This window comes from Microtus oregoni, unplaced genomic scaffold, assembly GCF_018167655.1.
Source record: "Microtus oregoni isolate MIOR12 unplaced genomic scaffold, Mior012 000015F_ref0000493, whole genome shotgun sequence".
NCBI classification, from domain to species: domain Eukaryota; kingdom Metazoa; phylum Chordata; class Mammalia; order Rodentia; family Cricetidae; genus Microtus; species Microtus oregoni.
The window spans coordinates 24,939,993-24,950,481 of record NW_024543074.1 but is presented as its reverse complement, the minus strand read 5'-3'; the positions used below and the strand labels follow the sequence as shown (position 1 = coordinate 24,950,481).

Sequence of the window (10,489 nt, the reverse complement as noted above, 5' to 3'; positions counted from 1 at the left end):
TAAAATGCCAGGAAAATAGAAAAAAAAGAAAATCTACATAGGGGATAGATGGATCCTGGATTTGCATGTTCTGTATTAATTTGGCACTGAGCCGGAGAAAAATTATAGGTCATAGAAGGACAAGTTACTGAGAAAGAAGTGCATGGGTGTGAAGAGATGGGCATTCATTAGAACGTGGATGATGATGAGGAGGTCCCCCAGGACAGTGGTGTGGGACATAGCCAGGAACAGGGCATAGAACAGATACCAGTGCTCTGGGGGAATCGGCAGATGCAAGAGGATGAACTTGATACAACAGTTTGGTTGCTCATTACTGTCTTTCAGCCATCTTAGTTCTCTGTTTAAGTCTGTACCCCCCCCCCTTTTTTTCCCCAAAAACCACAGTTTTATTTATACAGTCCTAACCATCTCAGTGGCAGGAGGAGTGGGAGAGGTTCCATCTTCAACCCAGGGGCCTCTGTGATGTTGGTTTGCTGTCACCAAACACACAGGCAAGTGGCATCATGTATTTGGTAAAGTGATGACAACTGCAGTCTCTCTCTGCTAGAGCAACAAGGTGAGCATTGATCTCTGCTTCCGAGAGAATCCTGAATTTAGGATTTTCGTCTGTAACTACTCCAACTTCTATTTCTGAAGGCTTGAAGTCAATCGACAGAATAGTAGTCAGGCATGTGATTGCAGTTTCCACTGTTTGAGTAGCCATTACTTCCGTGAGGGACTTGTGTGCCTGGGGTGTGTGCTACGGGGTGCATTTTGTGTTTGAAATAGGGGGTACGCCATGTCCCGTGGGTCCAGCGCCAGTTTTAACCGCCACATTACTATTTTCTCTCCCGAGGGCAGACTCTACCAAGTAGAATATGCTTTCAAGGCTATTAACCAGGGTGGACTCACATCTGTGGCTGTCAGAGGAAAAGACTGTGCAGTAATTGTCACACAGAAGAAAGTACCCGACAAATTACTGGATTCCAGCACAGTGACCCACTTGTTCAAGATAACCGAGAACATTGGCTGTGTGATGACTGGGATGACAGCTGACAGCAGATTCCAGGTACAGAGGGCACGTTATGAGGCAGCTAACTGGAAATACAAGTACGGCTATGAGATTCCTGTGGACATGCTGTGTAAAAGAATCGCTGGTATTTCTCAAGTCTACACACAGAATGCGGAGATGAGGCCGCTCGGTTGTTGTATGATTTTAATTGGTATCGATGAAGAACAAGGTCCTCCAGTGTACGAGTGTGACCTGCAGGCTACTACTGTGGCTTTAAAGCCACCTCAGCAGGCGTCAAACAGAGTCAACCGGCTTCCTCGAAAAAAAAAGTGAAGAAGAAATTTGATTGGACATTTGAACAAACAGTGGAAACTGTACCCCATTTTTATAGGATTATTTGTTCTTTTGATGACCAATTTCTTGCGTTCTGGGGATATTTTGGAGATCATTCTTCTGTCTGATGTTGGGCTGGTGAAAATCTTTTCCCATTCTGTAGACTGCCATTTTATCTTGTTGACCATGTCTTTTGCCTTATAGAAGCTTCTCAGTTTCAGGAGGTCCCATTTATTAATTGTTTCTTTCACTTTCTATGCTACTGAGGTTATAATTAGGAAGTGATCCCCTGTACCAATACATTCAAGTGTACTTACCATTTTCTCTTCTGTGAGGTTCAGTGTGGTTGGCTTTATGCTGAGGTCTTTGATTCATTTTTACTTGAGTTTTCTGCATAGTGGTAGATATGGATCTATTTTCATTCTTCTACATGCTGATAGCCAGTTATGCCAATTCCATTTGTTGAATATGCTTTCTTTTTTCTATTTTGTATTTTTTGCTTCTTTGTCAAAAATCAGGTGTATGGAGAGAAAAAATCACAGTTATCCCACTGAAATCAGAAACAAGACAAGGTTGTACACTCTATCCATATTTATTTAATATAGTTCTTGAGATTCTAGCTAGAGCAATAAGACAACAAAAGGTGGTCAAGAGGATACAAACCGGGAAAAAAAGAAGTCAAGCTCTCACTCATTGCTGATGATATGACAGTTTACATAAGCAACCCCAAAACTTCTACCAAGGAACTTCTACAACTCATAAAGACCTTCAATAATGTAGCAGGATACAAGATTAACTAAAAAAAAACCAGTAGTCCTCCTTTACACAAATGATAAAAGGGCTGTGAAAGAATTCAGAGAAACATCACCCTTCACAACAGCAACTAATAGCATAAAATATCTTGGAGTAACTCTAACCAAACAAGTGGAAAACCTGTATGACAAGAACATTAAATCTTTGAAGAAAGAAATTGAAGAAGACACCCCAAATGGAAAGATCTCCCATACTCTTGGGCAGGTAGAATTATCATAATCATTGTTAATCTCTAACTAGAGCCAGTACCTGCCATGGTGAATGAATTTGGCCAGTAAAGATTTGTTACCTTCTGCTCAAATTACTTTTGATTTCTTCAACTTCAATGAAAGAAAATTTACCCATTTAAATAGAAATACCTGATAATTTGACAATCAAATTTTCACTTTATAATAAATGTTGGATATCTAATTTTGTATTTCTTCAATGTTAGGGTTAGTCATTTGTATTACTCCTCAGTAAGACTGATTATTCCAAATCATATCCATGTGGTCTAATTCACAAAATGTCATTGATATCCATGCAGAAATCAGGATGAGTAGTTCTATGAAAAACAAAAAAAAAGGAGAAGCAAGAGTTAGTTTTGAATTTTTACTTGAGTTATGCCTAAGATGCTCAAGTGTTTATACTGTGTATGACAGTTAATTTAGGCTGTCTTTGAGAGTCCTGAACTAAAATAATCAGTAAACTGAGGTAAAAGTGAACATAAGGAATTAAGAATCTTTTGAGTGAGGCAAAACCAGAACAGAAACTTGGGCAGGTAATGTTTGCTTCTATGCCTGGGTCCTAAACACTGACCAAATGCCTGCTGATAAACATAATTGCAGGAACGCAGATCTCTGCATTTACTTAGGGGAGAGGAACAAAGCCTGGCAGTGGAAAACAATTTTGAACTAAGGAAATAAGGAAATAATCTGAACTAAGAAATAATTCCCAAATATGTAACAGAAAGGGAAGTGAGCTACAGTGAAATATCTACATCAAAGGACAGTCACTTTATTCACAAAGCAATAATCACAAAAGCATTGTTTTTTGGTTCAGCCTTTATCAGTTCCTTTGTTTCTGATAAACTCCTTGTGAAAAGATGACTGAGCAATTTTTGTATAATGTTAAAGCTGGTAGAAATATACAATAAAAACAATTACCAGGTAACAATTACATTTACAATGTCCAATGTATCTATATTTCAGAAATTCAGAGAAAATATTTGATTATCTATCCCACCTTGGAGAGTCATTAATTTTTTACCTAATTTAATTTCTACCCTAATTTATAATACCAACCCAAAATTATCACTTTAGGTTTCATAGCATTTTCTTAAACAAACAACTTAAGCTTTTATGTCTCTCAACCTTATCTACTTTGCAACTGTGCTTTGAATTTCTTTTCTGAATTTGGTAACTAAGGAAGATGTAACTATCCTTTAATCCCATCAAAAACTTGAAAAGGATAAAATATTACCTGATTAAAAAGAAAGTACAGAGCAGGTATCTTCCATAACTAAGAAAATGACTGTACACTCACCCCAGGATTCCTCTGTAACATTGTGGCATACAACTTTGTACTACAGGCATAGAATATCTGACAGACTTTTCTGTGAAGCAGGAATTTTGAGGGACTGTACAATCTTACCTTGACAAAGTTCAGCAGTTGCCTTCTTTTATGTCTTGCTTGTCCAATTTGGACAACATTCTATCAGCAGTTGAGGCGAGGGAAGTCTATTTGCCCAGTAGCTAACTTCGCCACAAAAGAAATCAAATTCCATATCAAGATTCTTTGTTTCCCCTAACAACCTTTTTCCAAGTCTGACACAGTCCATCTTCTACATTATATATTATATTAATACAGTGTTAGGGTTTATGTATCACTTAAGTTTTTAAAATGTATTTAAAAAGATGTGCATTCTAGGCTACATTTTTGCACTGTGGCACTGCTTTTCATTGCTGAGAAGAGCTTTTGTTTATTTCCTATAGCTCTTAAACTCAGTTGAATGGAGAAACTATGTCTGTCTTTTAAATTTTCTTTTTCAGATGTTAAAGAAAGTGATGTAGTTTTTGTATTGTCTATCTTGTCCCTGATAATTCCGCTATAACATGACAATATCAGAGTTTAGCTATGACAATTATTATTGGTAATTAACTACATGGGAAAATAATAATAAAATGTCTTAGAAAACTATTCAATAAAACGGCAAAATTAAAAATTCTATGAGCTATTATGTACTTTTGTAATTATATGAATATACAGAGAAAAGGTTATATAGATTATTGGGTAGGGGATGACATTATAATTCAACAAACAAGAGACTTATAGAAAAGACTATGCAGGAATAAAAGAGTTTAAGTATTAGATGTTTCTGTTGAAGTTTACAGGGAGGATCAAGTTGAGATGTTCACCAGATAGTGAAAAGCCCTAGGGGAGGATTAGCTTCACATGATGGTGGATATTGGAGAGATGTCAGAGGAGTATAAAGACTGGGTTTTTATGTCATCATATACAAAGGGCAACTGAGGAAATCAAGGGAACAAGGTTATTCCATTCCATAGTGAGGCTAAGAATATACAAAAATAAATATTCTTCTTTCTAAAGTAAGGAAATGGGACAAAAGAGTAGAATTGGTCTATGATCTCACACACACTTAACTATTGCCCTTCAATGTGAGATGGGAGATCAAAGAGCATCATATTCTTTATTATGTGAAACAGAACCTTCTCTGTATCCCTGAGATTGACACAGGGTAAAATAAAGTCATCCACTATAAACAGATATTTTATAAAGTAAAACATAAAACACACAATAGTCATTATCAGCTTCTAGTATTCTTTCCCTTTTTCCCTCATCTTAGATAAGTAAATTGAATTGTTTCTGGTTATTAGTCAATTACAAATTAAAAGGAAAATTTTATAAATGACACTGTTGTACAAAATAATTACCCCAGATTTGTTAAGGCTCAAGAGTAGAGAGGAAAGACAACAGAGACAAAATTAGTAAGTGGGATTTAAGGGAAAAATATAATGTCAAATTAGAGTGGGAGAACCTGTAGGAAATAATAGAAGGAAGTTCAGTGGTAGGGAGATTGCATTGATAACAAGAGCTATGAATCCATTACTTAAACTATTTTAATAGAAACATCAATGGCCAAAGAACTCAGGTACATGGTAAAATGTTACAGCAACTTAAAAATGTAAGGAACAGAGATTGTTTTAAACAGAGCCTCTTCTGCTATGCATTTACAAGATAATTTGTGCAAGGTACAAAGGAAGATATAGCCAGCTATCAAGGACAATCTTACTACTTTGAATACTATACTATACTTCTCTTTCATGTATTGAACAGTTATGTAGCATGTCCTTTCAAGCATGTTCTAGGATTTGGGACAACATCTAACATAAAATTTTAACATCATCATGTTTACTACATAAAATTAGGTAAAAAATCACAAATACTACCATTACAAAGAGATTTTCTTATTGTAAAATACTCTTATCAGGGCCTCCTTTATGTCTCTGTTCCTCAGGCTGTAGATGAAGGGGTTCATCATGGGTGTCACCACTGTGTACATCATAGCCATGACAGTCTCCTTCACAGTAGAGTTATTAGCTGGGGGATATAAGTATACACCAATAACTGTCCCATAGAACAGAGACACCACAGACAGGTGGGAACCACAGGTGGAGAAGAGTTTGTGGATGCCCTGGGTAGAATGAACTTTAAGAATAGACAAGACAATCTTTGCATAGGACATAACAATGAGAAGGAATGGTATTATACCGATGAGACTACTCATGATTAATATCATTAACTCATTAATGTAAGTGTCTGAGCAGGCCAGCTTCAGAAAAGCCAATATGTCACAGAAAAAGTGGAGAATCACATTGTTCTCACATAAAGACAATCTTGTCATGAGTAGGGTGTGCATCATTGCATTGAATGTGGCCAGCATCCACAGTGGAATCAATAGACAAGCACAGAGCTTGGGGCTCATGATGCTGGTGTAATGAAGGGGGAAGCAGATGGCCACATAGCGGTCATAGGCCATGGCTGTAAGAAGGAAGCTCTCCATGTCTCCAAAAAACAATAAAAAGTACATTTGTGTCAGACAACCTGCATAAGGAATAGATGGGTCCTGGCTCTGCATATTTTGTAGCAATTTGGGCATTGTGACAGAGGAAAAGCAGAGGTCAGAGAAGGACAAGTTGCTCAGAAACAAGTACATGGGTGTGTGGAGATTAGAGTCCAGGAGAATGAGGATGATGATGATGAGGTTCCCCAGGATGGTGGTGAGGTACATGGCCAGGAACAGGGCATAGAACAGGTGCTGGTGCTCTGGGGGGATGGGCAGGCCCAGGAGAAGAAACTGGGAGACGGCAGTTTGGTTGTTTCCAGTCATGATCTGTCTCCAATGACTAAGAAAAATAATAAAGAGTTTTTCAAACTCTCCATGTTTGAGCCTGTATGAGATAGATCAATTATATTCTTCAATCTCATTTGTTTAATCTCAGTATAATTTTCATATTTTCTAATTTTTATATTCTTTGCCTTGCTTTGCCATGGAATAACCTTGATCTGTTAAGCTGTTCATTTGTCCTTGGTAGGTGATGACATGTTAAACAAGTCCTATATACTCTGCGGACATTTTCCCAATTTAGCTCCATGCCCCAGTGAAAACAGTCATGTTTCTGAAAAACACAAGGTGTGTTTCTTGTTCTTCAGTTATCAATCTTACTTTCACAAATTCATTGTAATCTCTACATGCCAGTATGCTCAGTCATTATAACCATGAATGACTTATTGTTGCCTTAGCATGCTCTAATTGTCTAGTATTACCTGATCAGACCTATTGTTTCTGATATGTACAATATATTGACAAATCATTTTTCTGCCTGCCTGCTTATTCTAAGCAACTATAGTTCACCCCATTCTGTAGGTTTTCCTGTTAATTTTAAAGGATTTTTATACACCTAATCCTCTTAATTCTATGAGCCCCCCCGAAAACCACATATACTTCAATGTGTTAGATTAAAAGTCAGATATATCTATCTCTAACCTACAGAATGCACTGCCTTATCATTTTCTAATTATCTTCAATGTTTTCCTCCACAGGCATATGAAGCTCAATGCATCCCAAGAGAAAATTAATTCTTTTTTTTCCAACATCTGGTTCCCATGTCTCTTCTTTTTCATAATACAATACAATTAATTCAACATCAATTTTATGAGTTTTATTGCATTTTTCTTTTTCCTTACCTTGGACTCTAATCTAGCACAACATATAGTTTCTCTTCTCCATCTTCCTCTTTCCAGTCATTTAAAGCCATATAATCATATCCTTATTAATGGATGATACCATTTTTTCTATTTACTTAAAGCTTCTTTTTTATTTTTATTTTTTTATTTTTTTTTTCATTTTTTTTATTATTGAGAAAAGGAAGAAATAAAAAACAAGTTTCCACCTCCTCCCAGCCTCCCATTTCCCTCCCCCTCCTCCCACCCTTCTCCCCCTCCTCCCATCCTTCTCCCCCTCCTCCCACTCCTCTCCCCCTCCCTCTCCAGTCCAAAGAGCAGTCAGGGTTCCCTGCCCTGTGGTAAGTCCTAGGTCCTCCCCCCTCTGTCCATATCTAGGAAGGTGAACATCCAAACTGGCTAGGCTCCCACAAAGCCAGCACATTGCGTACCATTTTTTGACTGAAATATTGAAGTCAACATTTGATTCAACCCATATCCCCTGTCTAAACACTAGTTTCTTCAGTATGATTATTCAGCACTGGCATTCTGAGATGCAAAATAAAATGACCTGATGTATTCCTCAGGTGATCATCTTCTTTAGGAAAAAAATTTCTATCATGTGCACAAATGGTGTTTGCTTATCTGACTTTACCAACCTCTATAACCCATTCCGGTCTTACACATTGCCTGCATTCTTCTTTACAGCAATTCTGTACTTCAAATTGAAGTTTGTACACCCAGCATTTATGATTTGATCCACATTTTATCTATTAATGCTTTCCCCTGTGGTGTGGTATGTCTAATTTATGTTTCCACAATATTATATGCCAAATGTTTAATGAATCCTTCCTTGTGTCTCTACACACAATAATATGTCTTACCATATTGGCTGTGCATCTTGTACTCATTTAACAGCTACCAATGGCCCTGATCACTCTTCAAAGCTATTATTTCCAGACTAACTTCATGCAGGAAAGGCCATGACTGCCCACACACAGAAGCAACACCTACCCTGCCTGATGAGAGGAAATGTCCATGAAGATTTCCTGGATGTGATATATTCTGAGACAAAGATTTTTTTAAATTTAAGGCAGAAATGCACATTAAATACAAATAATTCTTCTTCTTCAATTTCCTCCAGAATATAAAGTCACTAAACTTAAAACTTTCAGCATGAAAATTTAATATTCTGTGATTAGCTTTATAGAAACAACTGTGTATTCATGGAAAATATTAGTGTGGGAAATATTCAATGCTTTTTTTAAGTAATGGTAATGACTCATAATTTTTATTTCTCAATTCATATGATTCCACTGATAGTAATGTAGGAAAATATATATGATGAACATTTTATGAAATAGCAGTTATTTTTATTCTTATCTTGATTTCATCTTCAGACATCCACACCTAACTTTTAAGTTAATTATAATAGGAAGTGGTCTAGGTCCTGATAGCAATTTTGGTCGGATTATAGCTCTGTAACTTCTATGAAGGTGTTTTACATTGTGATTAATATTTAAATTAGTAATTAAATTTAAATAATTGTAAAAATAACTTTAACCCTTTGTAATGTGATGACACTCATGTAAGCAGTGGTGGACAAAACAGCAAAATTACACTCTCTTGAGAAACCTTATCCAGACTGCCCTGAATGTGAGACTGTAACTTTCACTCTTCCCAGGGACTCGAGTCCACATCTACTGGATTTATCAGGAGTGGGCCCCTGTCTTATGTAGGTGTTGTGGGATATGTTCATCATGATCTTACACTTCTGAGGCTGACAGTGAAGTTTACCTTGAATTATTGGGCAAAACTAGCTACTAACTGACCAAAATTAGCCATAGAGATTTTAGACAGCTGAGGACACATACAGAGATACCAGAAGTAGTATGGAGGGATTTAGAAAGATTCTCAGCCCTTTTGGATTGAAGAAAGAGAGAGTGAAGAGTTCACTGGTTACTTCTCAGTTGTTTGTCTGATTATCCAGGTTATTACCCTTATATCTGACTCCTGGATTTTTAATAAAAAAGAATAATTGGCATAATACATGCATCATACAGGTTTATATGCAGAAATTACCAAGCAGAGATAGCCTTTGAAGTTTGCTGTTTCTAACCAATGTAGTTCTTTTCTTTAATTCTTGACCTGAATAGCAGATGATAATCTCCCATGGACAGGGTTCTATGAGTTAATATACATGCAACTCACCTGGAATTCTCTGAAAACAGTGACTCTTGTTTTGAAGCTGATATTCAACTTTATACATGGAGACTCAGGTGATATCAATATTCTGGTTGCTGGTTTTCAGTAAGGAACAAGTACATGCATTACTTACAGTTACAGAATGCTGAGCTCTTTCGGATAGAAGATCTATTAAAATTTTTCTAATTTTCTAAAGCTAAAAATCTTTTAAAAGAAGACTTAACGACTCCAGCATTGCCTGAACCCTCTAAAGAGATGTTATTAGAGTGAAATGGAAAGAAAAATTACTCTATAAGTAATTGTAATAAAACTCATCATCACCAAAATGATTATCAATACAACTTTTTAACAAAGTATTTCTACAGTATGGCAAAATTTTACAAAGTTTGAAAATGACAGAGAATGTTATCATACCTGAAAATTGCCAGTCATATTATCACAAAACTGGAAATGCAAGATTCATATACTGGAAGACAGTAAGGTATCTCCTGACAATTTTTTCTAAAAGGGGTGAAGTTATAATAAGTTCCCAGCTTCAGAGCCTGTCACCTTTATTCATTACAAGTAGGAAAGAACAGCCTCTGTAGTCAACATTTTCTCACATGGCCCTTTCTAGCCTACCCTGGACCCAAGGCGCCCTGCATCCCAGAGGAGTCCAGATCCTGCATAACTCATTAAAGATACAAAACTTTCCCAGGACTTATCCAGGACAAATTTTCTCAGTCCCCTGGGGTGGGGGCTGATGATGGCCATTGAACACTCCTGAATATAGTAATGGAGAAGGTGGACATGATGAAGAGAATATTAATTTATTCCCACCATTTTCAGGTTATAAAATAGACATGATTTATTTGTAAATCCAATTTAGATATTTATGCAGGGTAATGGTCAGCTATTTGAAAAGCACCGAAGTAATTATAAATA

The 10,489-nt window shown here is 36.6% G+C and overlaps 1 protein-coding gene and 1 pseudogene across 1 annotated transcript; one reads left to right on the top strand and one right to left on the bottom strand.

Annotated features, from left to right (window-relative positions):
• The first annotated feature begins 713 nt into the window (after nt 1-713).
• Nucleotides 714-4,188, top strand: LOC121456334 (annotated as a pseudogene).
• Nucleotides 4,189-5,588: 1,400 nt separating this feature from the next.
• Nucleotides 5,589-6,527, bottom strand: LOC121456466 (olfactory receptor 1496-like). Its single transcript, XM_041664627.1, has one exon. It carries the CDS (start codon nt 6,525-6,527, stop codon nt 5,589-5,591), a length of 939 nt encoding a protein of 312 aa, XP_041520561.1.
• Nucleotides 6,528-10,489: the final 3,962 nt, after the last annotated feature.